The sequence below is a fragment of the Vulpes lagopus genome, chromosome 12 (genome assembly GCF_018345385.1).
Source record: "Vulpes lagopus strain Blue_001 chromosome 12, ASM1834538v1, whole genome shotgun sequence".
NCBI lineage: Eukaryota > Metazoa > Chordata > Mammalia > Carnivora > Canidae > Vulpes > Vulpes lagopus.
The window spans coordinates 52,627,558-52,644,529 of NC_054835.1; the positions used below are offsets into that span (position 1 = coordinate 52,627,558).

The 16,972-nt window shown below is 52.8% G+C and overlaps 1 protein-coding gene across 1 annotated transcript in view; it reads right to left on the reverse strand.

The window, feature by feature from the left end:
- Nucleotides 1-228: 228 nt before the first annotated feature.
- Nucleotides 229-16,972, reverse strand: part of LOC121474019 (translation initiation factor IF-2-like) — a 177,716-nt gene continuing 160,972 nt past the window's right edge. The window contains exon 4 of the mRNA XM_041726848.1: nucleotides 229-2,524. Within this exon, the coding sequence (XP_041582782.1) occupies nucleotides 2,304-2,524 (221 nt within the window). The 3' untranslated portion in view covers nucleotides 229-2,303. The remainder of the gene's footprint in view (nucleotides 2,525-16,972) is intronic.

Consider the following 16,972-nt stretch of genomic DNA (forward strand, 5'->3'; position numbering starts at 1 on the left):
CCCACTTTATATGGAAAACGCTAAAATAGGATCACACCTTTTAAAGGATATTTCCACCTCACAGACTTCACCTTTCTCCCACCCTCCGCAACCACCGCCCCGGCCCCCTCCACACACACTCACACACACGTGCACACACACATACACACATGCACGCATGCACACACACCCGTTTCGCTACCAGACTTCCCTAAGCCCGTTTAATTGAAAAGGCATGATTTAGGCTAATTGACAGCAGATGGGTTCTGCTGCAAAATGCAGAGAAGCATTTGTTGAACATGATTTACAGCAACGAGGCAAAACTTTCTCCTTTTTATATCGTTCTTCGAGCTCCACGGCCAACACAGCTCAGCAGAAATGAGAGGAGAAAAAAAAGTAATTAGTGTTTAATTTTTTAACAATTTTTAACTCCCTTTTTAATTGCTTTACATAAACCTGTCCTAGAATTTTACAGCCTTCAAATCTCTGTCTAAGTCTGGTCCTTGTTTCTGGTTTTAATTACAGGGAGGCTTGTCTGGCACATTAAATTAGAAGAAAAACACACACACACAATTTCAGAAATATTTTGCTCTTGGACTCCCAACTGAACATCTAATATTTCAGCGTGCGAATGGGAAGGCTCTGGTGGAAGCCGAAGTGGGCCAAGTGCTCCTGCCGCATTATTGCCTCAACCCCACAACTGTCCCTTAGGTTATTAGCAGTGAAAGAGCGTCACAAGCAGAGTCCGAGGGCCCACGGTGACCGGTGGCCGGTGGCTGGGACGCCTCAGCGCGGCTTTGGAAATAACCCGCTTCCCAGAAGAGCGGGCGAGCGGCAGGGCCCTGCAGGCTTTGATCAGACTTCAGGTCTGGCTTCCAAGCCAGGCCATCAGACCTTCCGCCCGCTTCTCTGCGGTCCCTTCTCAGCAAGACTGGAGGGGAGCGTGGCCTGGAGCAGGGTGTCCTCGGTGCAGGGGAGGGGGGCAGCGAGGGCCCAGGAGGCGGTCGCAGGCTGCACGCTGGCCAGGTGGCTGCATCCGGTGGTGGCCTTTGCAGAGACAGCTGAAGCGAGGTCGTACCTGCGCTGAGCATTAGAACTTCTGGGCACTCCCAAGGGGTAACCACCGGCCTCCGTGCAGCTATTTACATCGAAACGGATGCACACGCGTGATCCACTGGACGGTTGCCTTCTTCCGTGGGGCTGGCCACGCGCGACTGCTCAACGGGCTCATGCGGGTGAACGCCAGGTCAATATAGTGTAAATACGGGGCATCTCCATCTCCATCTGTTGGACAGGGTCGCTCCAGATGCTTCCTATTGCAACTGGGGTCTGGGGCGAGGCAGCCTGGGCGTGCCCCCTCCTAACCCACCTCCCACCCCCCGGGGAGGTGGTGAGAAATGCAAGGCCTTGGGGACATGGTGAGAAATGCAGGATCCTGGGCCTCCCCGAGACTTGGAACCGCCTTCCTAACAAGCCTCCCCCCTCCCTGGGGTGATTTGAGTTCATCCCGGCAGCAGCAGCAGCAGCAGCAGCAGCAGCAGCGTGGCTGGGGCCTGGAGCAGAGTAATGGCCCATGGATCCCCTGCAAGGTGTGCGCAGGGGTGGGGGAGAGCATGCAGGGGGGGATGAGGGGCGGCGGGCCATAAAATGTCCTCGGGACACAACCCCGCAGGGCCGAGGCTCCCCGACCCGCGGCCTGTGTTCATTAGCGCCGAGGCCGCAGCCCCCCTTGGCAGACCCTGCCCAGCCTGCCCTGGGCTCCTCCAGGACCCCCGCTGGGCGGCGGAGGGCTGCCTGGCGCCGCTGGGCGGGCAGCTCTAGGGATGGAGCCAGGCCAACGCGGCTCCCCACACACGGTCATTACCTCCCGAAAACCCAGGAGTTATTACAATTAAAACACGTTGCAGGGGGGAGCGGGGGCTGGAGGAGGTCCCTTTAGGAAGGAACACTGGGATTAAAAGAAATTAGAGCAGTTGTCATGACGACGCTGCCAGGCCGGGCCTACCCTGTGATTATTTCAATGGGAACGGGATGGGGGCAGATGGGCTGGGACAGGGGGTGCCGGGGAACCGTACCCAGCTGCAGGGCAAAAGCTATGCTTTTTCCCCCAGAAGGGGGATGCAGCAGCCCCAGGAAATTCTCCCCAGGCCTACTCCTGCTGGCATTCGAATTCTCTAGAACTATTGCTTATCCCGGGGACCTCTGTTCTCCAGGAGGTTCACACCCCAGGCCTCTTCCATCCCAATCTGTTCAAACTAGGAAACTCCCACAGGGTCCCCTGCTCTTACTGGCGTGTAGGTGGGCCGGCCTGGCCCGGTCTCCAGTCAGCTCCCCTCTGGCTGAGCCCCCGAGAGCCAGCCGTCCTTCCCCTGGACGGGAGGTACAGGTGTGCAAGGCGGAGTCGTAGAAACCAGGAGTGGACGTGTTCTGGAAGCGGGCCCATGATAATGAGCGAGGTGGAAAGCTGCCTGGGACACCTCCAGGCACCAGCAGAGGATTAGGGTCCCTCCAGAATGGGGATCCTCGTTTGGCAGAGCTACAGGGACTGAAAAGAAAAAACAGTAATTAGCTCTCCATCCCTCTGCTCTGCCTCCCCACCGCCCCCCCTCCTCACGCCCCTCCAGGAGCTGGCCAACAGGCAAGGAGAACCTGTTTTGGAAGCCCCTCGGGGAGCAGAAGGGGAAGGGCTGGGAGGGGACTGGGGGTGGAGGAGGAGAGGGAGGCAGACGCTCTCAGCAAATTCTCCCTTCTCCAATCCCGCCTCCTCTGCTGCCACCTTAGTGGGCTCAGGGGCTGGACAAGAGGGCGTCCATGAGGGCGGCCTTCCATCCAGAGGGTTAACTGGACCCCAGACAAGTCCTTGATCCTCCTCACACCCCCAGGCTGGAGATCCTTGACCCTCTCGATCCTCCTCCTCCTCCTCTTCCTGGCTTTGCTCTCCCTTTTGAAAGCTCATCATTTCCAAATTTCCAACCCCCAGAGCCACTGCCCTACATCCTGGATCTTCAACAGAGTTTCCTGTTTATAGTTGCAAGGCCTGAGGTGTCCCTATAAAAAAAACATATCATTGTAGAATTAGGCCTAAGTGTAAGCCTGGCCCCAGCCCCTGATTTTGCATGTGGCCTTGGGCAAAGGTCAGCTCCACGTGTCTGTCTCAGGTTCCTCCTCCGTACTAACCCATCTAACGTACAGCATCATCTCAGGATGTAAGACTGCCAGTTTTATTTAGCTATTTATTAAAGATTTTATTTATTTACTTGACAGAGAGAGAGAGAGAGCAAGCATAAGCAGGGAGAGCGGCAGGCAGAGGGAGAGGGAGAAGCAGACTCTCCGCGGAGCAGGGAGCCCAACGTGGGGCTCTATCTCAGCACCCTGGGATCACGACCTGAGCTGAAGGCAGATGCTTAACCCACTGAGTCACCCAGGTGCCCCGGACTTCCAGTTTTAAAATAGGGACATTCCCCAGCTAATTGGGACAAGTTAGTCACCCTTCCTGGCACAGCCTGTGCTTCTTGGGGGTCCAGTTATTACTGTATATAGGGGGCTTCACTCCTCTGTAAAATTCTTTATACATCATAGATGTACACAAAAGGTGTGCGTGTATATATATGCACATACATACACACATGTGTGTACATATGAAGTTTCCAAAGAGGTAAATTGGGAGGTAATTATTCACATTTCAGCAAGAATCCTCACTTGTGGGCGCGGGGGGGGGGGGGGGGGGTGCGGCCCCGGTGACTCCATGCTTTAGCACCGCCTTCAGCCCAGGGCCTGATCCTGGAGACCTGGGATTGAGTCCCACGTCAGGCTCCTGGCACGGAGCCTGCTTCTCCCTCTGCCTGTGTCTGCCTCTCTCTATCTGTGTCTCTCATGAATAAATAAATACAATTTAAAAAAAAATGAATCCTCACTTGGCAAAATGACCAAAAGTGACGTTCCACTCTACAAGGTTAGGGTTAGGGTTAGGGACTGGGACTCTGTGTGGAAGGCACATTCAGATAGTCTGAGTTGACAGATGGGAAAGCACCAGGAAATCCGCGTGGTTCTGCGATCCTCTCATTTCCGGGGAAACCCCCGAACTTCTAGAAGATTCTTGCACCAGCTTTGCTGAGCTCTTTCTAGCGGGAAACGGAAGCAGAGTACAGCCCCACTGGCCCCACTGCGCATCCCCAGGAGACCCCAGAGCCAGTTGTCTATGGATGTGCTGTGGGGGCTGGTTTGCAAAGGCTCCCAGTGGGCTCCAGCCCGATGGGATGAGATGGGATGGGCATTCCGAGTTGCCCTTCTATGTATTTTCCTGCCCACCCTTGGCTCAGAGTTCCCCGACTGGCTCAGACTCAGGCTTCTCCAGCTCTGAAACGACTTCAGGTGGCGAGTTCCCACACAATCGAAAACACTCACGTATCATAACATCCTGCCCGGGATTTTTTTTTTTTAATTTACTTTTTATTTTTATTTTATTTTTTTACCATTTAGCATGTAGACCAACAGGTGAAAAGGGACAGAAGGGAAGGAAGGGAGATGACAATGGGGTCATGATCCCCTCTCCCTACCAGCTCAGAAACCCAGAGATGTGGCTGAGTGACACAGGTACTGTGGCCCAGGGAGGGGTTTTGGGAGGCAATGTCTCTGCCCCCCCTGCACCTGCTGCTTTCAGGGACAACCTGAGCCACCTGGCATCGGCCACATCAGTATAATAAACTTCACTGGCTCCCAGTCTAAATCGTGAAGAGAAAGGGCCCAGCTGGAAACACATCCTGTCTCCTTCAAGGTGAGGTGACAGTGGGGCCAGGCACGGTAAGGGGGGAGGATATTGGAAGGTGTTGAAAAGGAGCCCTCTCTTTTCCTCCCTGTTGGAGGGATCAAAGTCCTCACTTAATGAAAAGGAGGCAGGTCACCTCTGTGCCCCCAAGGAAGTGCAGGCTCCTCCTCCCAGGAGCCCCAGGCTCCCAGCCCCCCAGCCCCCCAGCCCTGCAGGGGCAGAGGCTGACATCCCAGGGAGCAAATGGTGACCACTGAGCCTGTCGGCCTTACTTGGAGACACAGGGATACAGCCCTCTGCAAGGAGCTGGCTGGTGATGCCTGGGCTTATTACTTCTTTGTGGGTTGTTTGGTGAGAAACGGTGCCTCACTATCTTCAAGACTAGGGCACAGTCCTGCAAGGAAGAGAAAGCTGAGCAAAACGGTCCTGACATGCCCACCTGCCCCCAACCCCAATCTCCACCCCTGCCTGTTTCCGCTACTTACTACATTTATTATACTACTTTAAAGTCAGTCTTTGTCTCTGTCTCTCTCTGTCTCTCTCTCTCTTTCTCTCTCCAGCCCCCCTTGCCTTTGACCTCTTACAAGACAAAACTGGGCTGTCTGCAGCATCTTCGTATCTCATGCACACAGGATGCACTAAATAAATGTTTACCGAAATGAATTCTTTACTACCATGGGTGCCCAAGGGGCACAGGATCTATATGGCACCCAAGCCAAATCCCCAGGAATCCAGGCAGGTTATCCTGGCCTCTCCTGACCTCTCCCCTCTCCTTTTCCACAAATTTCCCTCCAAAGGAGGCTGAGGACTGGCCCATTGCAGTGCCTCACACTATTTAACAATAATAAAAAGAAAAAAAAAATGCAAACAAGCCCTAGAGGAAAAAAGTAGCAAAGAGAAAAAAAAGAAAAAACCCTGAGAGAAGAGGAACATAATGTGCATGTGTACACACATAATACAAGTTAGCATATCCCAAAGCCCCCTGGACAGAAACCAAACAGGAAATCTAGAATCATTACCAAATGCACTTCCCCTGTTTGCCCTGCCCTCGGCCCCTGGGGGTGGGCCAAGGGTACTGGGGGGGGGGGGCCTCCCTCACCGGGCTAGAAGCCGCAGGAGGGTGGGGCTTTGATGGACTGATTGGCATTTCCTCCCCTACCTCCTCCCTCCTGACCTCTGGGTAGGGCTTCCCGGTGGACGGTGGACGGTTGATGGGATGGGACGGAAGCCTCTTGCTGCTGCCACCTCCCTGGAGCAGCGGGGCTCAGAGCTTTTCCACGCAGGCCCCCCACAGTGTGGGAGTGGAAGGTGGCCAGCAGCTGGCCTCCCTCACCCCAGGTCCGCAGAGAGCTGTGTGATGGCCCCGGCTTGGGGATCAAGACCTCCTGCTCTTAAGAAAACAGATCAGAAATTTTGGCATCAAAATATGTTGAGAGGAAGCAAGGAACCCTTGGAGCGAAACGCAGGCCACGGGACCGAAGTGGAAAGTCTGAGCAGAAACCCGAGCTGCAGTGATCATGAGTTCAGGTTCACCCTCCATGGGCTACTCTTGCTCGAAAGCACGGCCAAGGATTGCACCCTGGCTCCGGTTGGCTAACTCACCCATCCATCAAGAGTCGGCCAACTTCTACTGTAAAAAGGCCAGATAGTAAATATTTTTGGCTCTGGGGCTATGGGGTGGGGTGGGGGTGGAGGGGTCTCTGTTGTAAATGCTTAACTCTGTCACTGTAGCATGAAAACTGACACAATACGTAAATGATCGGGCATGGCTGCGTTCCGGTAAAACCATTTATAGGGGCGCCCAACTGGCTCTGTCGGTGGAGCGTGCGACTCTTGATCTCAGGGCAGGGAGTTCAAGCCCCATGTTGGGTGTAGAGATTGCTTAAAATCGGATCTTAGAGAGAGAGAGAGAGAGAGAGATTTTATTTATAAAAACAGGCAACTGGCCAGATTTGCACCACAGGCTATAGTTTTCCAACACGTTGACTTATTGGCTGGGTCACCTTGGGCCAGCCACTCAACTCAAATCAAGCGCAATGTCCCCACATTTAATGAGTAATAATGCCTGCCTCACCGTGGTACATGGATGATGGAAGCTAACCATGTAAAGCATCTGACACTCAATAAATGCCAGCCACTAACAGTTCTCATCGTGAGGGGAATTAAGAAGAATCCCGGGGCGGGGGTGATCTGGAGTCTTCCATTGCTGTGGGATGAGCCTCTGTGCACCTGGTGATGAGGGTCCTCAGTGTCTTAGGGTGCAAAAAATCCATTTGCTAAAATTGAATATTCATGGATTCATCTCATGACATTAAGTCAGCGGTTGCACCTTAGAATCATCTGAGGAGCTTTTAGATCTCTTAAACCAGAATCTCTGGGGGTGAGACCCTCATGCATTGATTTTGAGGCTCCCCGGATGATTCCTCTGTGAAGTCCACCTGGAGGATGGGAAGCAGCATAGAGTCCTCTCACTTCTTTCTTCCACCCAAGGTGGGGTCCGTGCACCGGCAGCATCAGCCTCACCTGGGAGCTTGTGAGAAATGCAGACTCTCGGGTCCCACCCCAGACCTGCTGGATCGGACTCTGCTTCGACAGGATCTCGAGGGGATTCCTGTGCACACACAATTGGAGGAAGAGCAATCTATCCCACAGATGCCTGACCAGACTTGGCTCTTCATCAGAATCCCCTGCAATGCTTAAAAAAATCCCTAGATCTCATCACCATCTCACTGAAGCAAAAAATCGCTGTGGGTGGCCCAGGGACTGGTACTTTGTTCCAATATTTTATTTGAAAATGTTCAAACGTATAGAAATGTTGGGCCCACGCACCCACCACTTAGATTGTCAAGATTTTGCTCTGTTTCGCTTCATCACGTACCTATGCACGGATCTATCCATCAACCCATCTCGCGGGATCCCTGGGTGGCGCAGCGGTTTGGCGCCTGCCTTTGGCCCAGGCCGCGATCCTGGAGACGCAGGATCGAATCCCACATCGGGCTCCCGGTGCATGGAGCCTGCTTCTCCCTCTGCCTATGTCTCTGCCTCTCTCTCTCTCTCTCTCTCTCTCTGACTATCATAAATAAATAAAAATTTAAAAAAAAAAAAAAAAAAAAAGCTGTTCAACCCATCTCGCTTTTTTTTTTTTATTTTTATTTTTTATTTTTTTTTATTTTTTTTTCCCATCTCGCTTTTTAAATGCACGTCAGAGTAAGTTGCAGACATCCGGACCCTTCATCCCTAAACACCTGAGTACTCACATCATTAATTTTTAACAAGGTCTCCGATTGGTGCAGCTATTCATCTAGTGAGAGTCTTTTTTTTTTTTTTTTTTTTTTTTTTTAATCCAGAGGAAACAGTCCTTAGGATTTGGTAAAGAGCCGTCCTCTCCGTCCAACTCTTAAACAAGTGATGCCAGGGGCTCTCTGGAGCTGTCACTCTCAGGATTAGGAGAGGATTTCTGGCGTTTGACCTCATTCCACATTGCTCCAGGTACCTCGTCTTTCCCCTGGTAGGACATGGAGATGGTGGCCACTCACTACTGTCTTCCTGCCTCTCCTATATTTAACAGTCACATTAACTGGACAACGCCACGGCCCCAAAACCTCCCCTGGTGTGCTCCCTCCTGGCAAGCCCTCCAGTTCTTCAGCATCCCACCGTGAGGACTAACGGTGAGCCTGCCATTACAAACTTCCAACTCTGTCGTCGAGAACTTTGGAACGGTAGGCCACATGCTAGGTTGCCATTGCTCCTTGCTGCTGGGTTTCAGAATATTGGGGACCAGAGAGCTGCGACGTGACCTCCCCTTGGGATTTTCCTTCATCTTGTCTTTGATTTTGTTTTGTTTTTGACAGTGACCTGGCGAATGTAAATAATTGCCTGACCACTTCCAAATACTCTTCAACAATCTACGGAAGGAAAGGGTCTCCCAGAGTCTGAACACACAGTCCCCCCACCCTGGCAAATTGCTCTTAGAGATAACTGGGTCACGTAGAAGGTCACGCTTCATTCAGCATTTCCACCTACAAACTTGAAAGGGCCAATGGGTTCTCTCACCCCCTGCCCCTTGCCCACTTCTTTTTCCAGACCACCCATTCTCTGTTTGTATTGGTCCTCCAACCTTGAAACCCGACACCCTCCTCTGTAGGAACCACCCATGCTTAAATAAATAAATACCCCAAAGTGGCCCTCTCCCTGGTGGTGGTATTCAAATAAATGTCCCAGGAAGGAGGGTGGGGGAAGGAGGAAGGGTACTCTGGGCCTTCTCTGCCCGGTGCCTGCCTCGAAGCTTCCTTGGGTCAGTGTTTCTTTGCAAATATCTGTACAAGACTAGCAATGAGACCCACCAGAATGGAGAGGGTCTCCATGGGCTAAGAGGTTCTGTAAGTCACCTCCGGGAAGGTTCTGGCTCCTGGAGCTCAGAAAGGGGAGAGAGGGGCATTGGGCAGTGCTCGGTCAAAGAGGGACCACTCCGAAGCCTGTATGGAGTTATCTCTGAGCTCCTCATTACTGGGCCATAAGCCTGGAAATCCCTCCAACTGGGGATGGAGTGCTAGGTGCCAAGAGTCGATGGGTGGGCGAGTGGGGAGGAACAGGGACCGGTTCTCTATGACCCAGAAACACTTAAATAATAGCCCAGAGACCAGCCTACAGTGAGGAGGGGAGGCATGCAGGGAGACAGGATGGACCCTGCAAAGTAAAAACCTCCTTGCCTCTGACTCAAGGCACAAAAACCACCGCGAGTCTTTGGTTTCACGGAATGTGGACAGCTAGTTTGAATAAAGTCTCAGCTTTGTCACGGGTCGGTTGGTCAACGGAGTCACTAATGAAAAGAAGTTTCAAGCGTATCTGGGAAATAAGTCGCAGGGGAGGCAACTGTCACTTTAAGGGAAACTCTGAGAGTTGCAGAACCTTCCCCCCACTGCTCGAGCCCCTGACCCCCAGGAAGGGAGGGGGAGGAGCCACTATCCTCAGGAGTTGGCCAAGGACACTTATGGATGGCCCAGGAAAGTGTGGACAAGACCCAAGACCGTGCTGGGAAGCTGGCTGCACACCACTGGTGGGTAAGGGAGAGGGCAGGGAGAAGGAGCCTACGTTTCAAAAATAAACACAAACCCCAAAATCAACACTGTTAATGGAAGTGACTAATCAAGGGTGTGCTGAACTTGGTGGTTCTTGATAAGATACAGGTGGAAATGCACTCGGAAAAAATAACAGAGTTTTTTTTCCCCCTTTGGTAAATAAAGCGATGAGAGAGGTGGGGTGGGGGTACAAGGGACTGGGGTTGGCGCACGGTTCAACCCTGCAGCACAGATTTAAAACACAGAGTCTCAAGTCCAAAGCTACTGACATTTGGGGCTGGATAATACTTTGTAGGGGGTGGGGCTGTCCTGTTCATTGAGACATCTTTAGTAGCCTCGGCCAGCTTCTACCCACTAAATGCCAATAGCACCCTCCCGTCGGGCGATGACAACCAAAAGTGTCTCTGGACATTGCACATGGCCCCAGGGCTGGGGATCGAGGGCAACGTCACCCCTGGTCAAGGACCACTGGTTAAAATCAGGAGCACAGCTGAGTTTGAAAGTCACATATGAGCTCGCTGTAGGGCCTCAGAGGGCCAGACAGCAGGCCAGCTGGAAAGGAATGTAGCATCCCATGCATTTGAATGTGCTAGTGGTTAATGGCTGTGCCCTACCAGGACCTCAGCTGGAAGCCACCCATTGGCACCCAGGCCAACAACATGACCGGGATCTTGTCGGTTAGGAAGCCCTAAGAATGAAGTCTGTTGACAAGCAGGTACAGAGCCACACTGCTCCCAAAGCTCTGGAAAGAGAGTTGTCATTGGTCTCAAAGTTGCCTTGACTGGGAAGGTCAGTGACTATGACCCACTTCAAGGAAGAATTCTCCAGATAAGGGACATCTGGATGCCACCAAGAGTCCAGGGGGTCGAGCGACCTGTCTCACTGGGCTCCAAAGCGAGCCATGTGTAGGACCCATGAGAGTCACTACTGAGACACCAAGTTTCTCTCGCAAGACAAAGGCCAGGGAGAAGGCAAGGGATTGGGGGATGGTTTTCATTATTATTATTATTTTTAAAGATTTTATTTATTCATGAGAGACACAGAGAGAGAGGCAGAGACTCAGGCAGAGGGAGAAGCAGCCTCCCTGTGGGGAGCCCCATGTGGGACACGATCCCAGGACCCCAGGATCACGCCCTGAGCCCAAGGCAGATGCTCAACTGCTGAGCCACCCGGGCGTCCCGGGGAATGGTTTTTAAAGACACCGTTTTCAGAGAACCCCTTGGCCACCCACCACTTTTGGTCTACAGAGTCTCCAATGACCTAATCTGTAGTCAATGTACCTGTCCCTTTGTTGGGGGGTGGGGGGGTGGGAGGAGGAGTTTAGCTAAGGCCCGTAAGCAAAACGTCAACCACCTCACCTGCCATCTTGGCTGGCGAGCTCCTCCACGTTGCTCTGGGATCACCTTGAACCCAGGCAGCCCACGTTTCTAGAAGGGAATCACATCACACGTCATTCTGCACCCGGGCAGCCTGGCCTGCTGTGTCATGAGTCCCACTCCGCAACACACACTACAGAAGGGGACGTCTACTGCAGTGGGGTTTTCTGTTGCATGTACGCATGGAATTAAAAACAGTGATTGCTTGTCTCACCTGTGCAAGTAGAAAGAGTTTCGGATGCTTCTGCTTGGCCTCCGAGCTCTGCCTGGACTCAGGGTGCTGGCTGGAGGAGAGGGTGATGGGCCGAGACGGAGGAAGGGGAGAAGCCCACGGGGCCAGTCCGCAGGAGCTAAGTCCTGGCCTTTCTCTCTGCCTCCCCCTCACCCCCTATTCTGGAAGCACCGCAGAATCATCTTCCCCACTGGCCTGCTGCTGCTTCCCTCCTCAGCAATCTGCTTTCCACAAAAAAAAAAAAAAAAAAAAAAAGTTCTAAATAGAGCGGAACTGAGAACAGGGCCGCAGCCCGGATGAAGTCTTCCCCTCCCCGGAGAGCCCGGCGTCCCCCCACAGAGGGCTGGTCCGCCCCCCAGCGCCTCTTATTCAAAGCAATCTTGACCCAGGAGCGGCCAAGCCTGACAGCAGGCGCGAAGCACCACAAATGGATTTTGCCTCTGCAGCACTTTGCTGGGCTGGACCCCTCCTCCCTCCCAGGCATCTCGGATGCTTTCTCCGGCCTCCTCTCCCTGCATTTACCTTGGGAGGCACCTGGGGGACCCTCTTCCAGGCAGGGGTTCAGAGGGGTTCCCATCAATGCTCACCGGTAGCTTGTGGAGTGAGGTTGGGGGGCTCCACTGACCCACCTGAACCTGGGCGTTACCCCAAACCGAGGGCTGAGAATGATGACAACAGTCTCTCTCCTACCACCTTAGATTGTGGAATGCCAATTTGTGTTAAGAGTCAACTGTTGCTCTCAAGGGGGCCTGGGCACCAGACTGGGGGTGGATCCCGAGACATTTCCTCCTCCATTCTGGAAAAGTCTACCCAAAGCTCCTGCTGACCCAGCACGGTAGCAGGGGCACATTTGTGGATCTGGGCATAGCACACGGTTCCATGCATGTCACCCTTTCACATGCACACCCCAGCATCATTCCAATGTCAACCAGGTTTTATTAATGAGGTTCTCACACTCTCTGGAAGAAGAATCACACCGTTCAGCCCCTCAGAAGACACGGCTGTGAGGAAGGCCTGCATACTCCAAAGGGGAGTGTCCAGCCTCCCCCTACATCATGCCACCAACTCATAACCCAGGTACCAAGCCTGGGTCTGGGGACCCTGGGCCAGCTCTAGGATGTCTTTGGAAGAAGGGTGTGGTGGTGGTGGCAGTCAAGAAGAACAGAGGAGGCTGGGCGGGGGGGGGGCATGGGGAAGCTGTGGGGGTGTAGCAGACCCCACCTTCCACCCCATACCCCTTCCTGGTGCCTCCACTGAGTTGGATCTTAAGGAATTTGAAGTCGAATCAATGCCATGACTTGTCCGTGAGTCACGCCACTCCGTTCTTTGCGGCCTCTCTGAACTCGGCACCTCCAAGAACGTCAATTCATCCAACCAGGCGGAGGCAAGGAATGTAGAAAGTGAACTTGAACAGGAACTGGGGATTACCAACACGCATCGCTGACAGCGTGGGGTGTATCTCCTCTGCTCCAGCACAGGACGAGGACGGCGGAGGGCGGAGGGGAATGAGAACAGAGGGATGGTTTGAAATAGGCAGACAGGGGTCTTTAATAATGCAGCACGGCTACAAACAGGAGTCATCGTTGTTCAAAACTGTTTGTGTGGGGAGAAATTTTTTGGTTTTGTTTTTTTCTCCAATCTTGTGTAGTTCAGAGCTAGGGGGAAAAAGAGGAAGAAAGGAAGAAAGGAAGGAAGGAAGGAAGAAAGGGGAAGGGAAGGGAAGGGAAGGGAAGGGAAGGGAAGGGAAGGGAGGGGAAGAGGAAGGGAAGGAAAGGGGAAAGGAAGGGAAGAAAGGGGAGGAAGGAAGGAAGGAAGGAAGGAAGGAAGGAAGGAAGGAAGGAGAAAACAAGAAAGAAAGAAAGGGAAGGGAGGGGAGGGGAGGGAGGGGAAAAGAAGGGAAGGAAGGAAGGAAGGAAGGAAGGAAGGAAGGAAGGAAGGAGAAGGGAAGGGGAAGGGAAGGGAGGGGAGGGGAGGGAAGGGGAAAGGAGGGAAAGGAAGGGAAAGAAGGAAGGAAAGAAAGAAAAGAAAGAAAGAGAAGGAAAGAAGGAAGGAAGGAAGGAAGGAAGGAAGGAAGGAAGGAAAAAAGAAAACAAGAAAGAAAGAAAGGGAAGGGAGGGGAGGGGAGAGGGGAAAAGAAGGGAAGGAAGGAAGGAAGGAAGGAAGGAAGGAAGGAAGGAAGGAAAAGAAAGAAAGAGAAGGAAAGAGGAAGGAAGCAAGGAAAGAAAAGAAAGAGAAGGAAGGAAGGAAGGAAGGAAGGAAGGAAGGAAGGAAGGAAGGAAGGAAGGAAGGAAGAAAGGAAGAAAGGAAGAAAGGAGAAGGGAAGGGGAAGGGGAAGGGAAGGGAGGGGAGGGAAGGAAAGAAGGAAGGAAGGAAGGAAGGAAGGAAGGAAGGAAGGAAGGAAGGAAGGAAGGAAAAAGAAAACAAGAAAGAAAGAAAGAGAAAGAAAGAAAAAAGCTATTCTTCTCTATTTCCTTTGTCACAAATCTGGTTCAGTCCAAGAAAAAAAAAAAATAATCGAAATGCTGCAACAAGGTATTTTATCCCCCCTCCGGATGAACCGTTTTACAGTAAGCTACCTGCTGGGGTCAGGAAACCTGAGATCAGTGGCTTTCTGCTCACACAAAAACTCACGAGGGGGATTCGTGCAGAAGAGCTTCTGCGGCGCGACGGTCACCCACACCCAGCCGCTGTGCAGCTGTTCAGCCTGCGTGTGGACCCCTCCCTCTCCTCTGCTTCACCCCCTCGCCTCCTTCCTCCGCGCTTAGCCAATGCCACCGGCTCTCCTGGAGGAGCGCAGCGTCCAGCCGGCGCCCACCGCCGAGGTGAGGTCGCGGGGTGAGGTTGTGCTGGGAGGGAAGAGGAGCACCCGGCGGGCCGAGGGGAGAGCTGCTCCCAGGGCCCCGATAGGGAGCTTATTTTCTTTACTATTAGGTGTGTGATGCTCAAGAGGCAGAGGCAGGGTCAAAATAAAAATAAATAGTCAACGGAAATAGGCGGCCCCTCCCTGGGAATGGTAATTGCACAGGATGAAAGTTTATCCAAACACATGAGAAAAATGGTTCGTGTTGGAGGGCCGGGGGCGAGAGGAGTGATCCTTACTGGAAAGGAAATTTGTTTACAACATTTTATTTGCTCCTTAGTTTTTAATGCTGTTCTGGCCCCGTGTCCTGTAAACAGACCGGCTTTTCCATTCTCTAGCGGTGCCAGGGGAGCCAAGGACGGAACAGGCTGAGCTGCTGCCAGAATTCCGGGCCGCCGAGGTCTCCCAGTTGCAGGAACCCACGCCCAGTCGGGGGTCCGGGGGGGAGCTTGGGAAGAGAGGTCCGCAGGGAAGAAGGGTGTGATTTGAAGTCGAGGTGTGGAAACCCGTCCAGCTGGTGAGAGGGGCTCTTTTCTCCGCTCCTCATGTGGGAGGCAACTGGGGGGACCTCAGGTGCCCAACGTGTGTGTCTAATGGAGTATTCGGTAGAGGCCCTGGGGTCAGTAGAGGCCACGGGCAGAGCATGGAGAGAACGTGGCCTTTGGGAGACACAGCGTGACTGGTATTCAACTCGGTTGAAGGGACTGTGGTGTTGAGCGTGCCCAGGAAGGAGAACCGCTGTTCCTAGATTCGGGGTCCAGACGTCATCCACATCAACACTCCTGGCCCGCAGCCCAGCATTACCCCCAGGACCAAACCAAACAGGCCAAACAAAGAGCATGCTCACGGCCAGAGAGAATCAGCGACGCCCTGCCACATCAGGAAAACACAGACTCGGTGGTGGGGTTATAGGAAGTTTCTCTTCCCATCCAGGCACAGAGATCGTCTGGGCCAAGAGTCATGGCAGGCGGGCACTTGGCTCCACGTCTAGAGTACAGAGCCCACGCTGCCTGAACGCTGAGTTCCTGGCGCTGTTCGAAGTGCCGTGCCTGTGATAACTCACGTATGCCTTGCTGCCACCTCATGGAGCAGTTTAAAGATAAGGAAACTGAGGCCCAGGGAGGCTACGCTACTCCCTGGAGGTCTCACGGCTAGAGTGGGCGGGATGGTTCGGGCCCAGCTGGTCTGAGCCAGAGGCGGTTCCATCTAGCCTCTCTTTAAGGTGGCTGGGTCCTAAAGTAGGCACCAGAGTCCCTGAATTTCTGCACAAAAAAGAGCCTTCTGCCCCCACCACTGCCTCCTCATATACCACCGAGGTGTAAATGGGAAAAACTTGGAGATCTGGGCTGTTTTGTTACAGCAGCCAACTGGGACCGATACGGCTTGCATTTTCCATCCCTCCCGAGAAAGCGCAACAGGGTGCGGAGGGCAGGGTCCTTACGGGGTGTGCTCCACGGCGAGTCACTGACCCCCTCAGCTTTGCATCCCCACCTGTAACAACGAGGTCTCAATACCTCTCGCAAAGTGAGATTCAAATGAGAAAGTTTGAATTGTAAAGCACTCTAGAACACCGGACGTACGTATTGCTTCCTGACTTGCCTGATTTTTCTCAGCCGAACGTCCTATCATCTCTCAAACGTCTGAAACGGACGCCAGGTGACCGCAGCCTACGGATGGCACCCCCTTTGTCCAAAACCCTAATTCTACTGGTTTGTACTAAGTGAGAAGATGAGGGGGCGGACTTTGAGTTCTTCTCTTCCTAAAGAAGGTGGACCTCCCACATAAATCTCTGCCGCTCCCTTTTCCTTCCTTTGCTCTTCCCCTTGGGAGAGGTAGTTAATCAGAGAGCGAATGGGAACAGGCCCTTCTCTCCCTGAGCCTGCTTGCTTTTGAGGGACACCTCTTCTGTCTTTGCCTTCTGTCCCCAGGTGGTCAGTCCTTGAACCCAGGCCCATCCCCTGTAGCAGGGGATCTGCCCATCATCACCCAACGTCTCTGCCCGGGACTTACTGGGGAAGTTTGCATTATCCACCCAGATTCTCCAGGAATCCTCACAGAGTTCATCTGGCAAATGTGATTAAGTCTGTAAGTAAGATCCCGAAGGCAGGAAGCATCTCACATGTGAGTACTTTTCGTTCTGCATTTCTATCAGACACCGTGAAGTTCTTCAGAAATTTTGACCTAAGCTTTTGAGTTTCAATTATTCCTCATTCCTATCTTAAAAATGAACCTAGCTCTCAAATAATCAGCGAAAACCAGACACGCTCTATTTGAAGAAAAGTTTCTGCAGAGAAATCAACCCATCACGCAACAAGCACATCTTCACTGTTCAGAAAACACGTCACTGATGAATAGTGGGCAAACAAGAAACCGGCAAAACTGGTGGGACACCCAGCCACAGGTCATTAGTAGGAAAAAGTCAACCCAACATCCTTCTTGCACATCTACCACGTTCAAACGGCCGTGCCACAACTGAAGAGCTCTGAAGTCGAGGCCCCGTAATGACCTCGGTTTTGATCCCTCACGCCTAAGACTGGGTCCAAGTGATTGATCCATGGGATTCTGTTTTCTGGGGATTAAATGTCAAATCACAGTGCCCGCCATGTGATCGTGAACATGAGAGGGCATCTCAGGGATAAATTTCAATGCATAAGGGGTGACCCAGTTCCCAGGGGAGGGAGG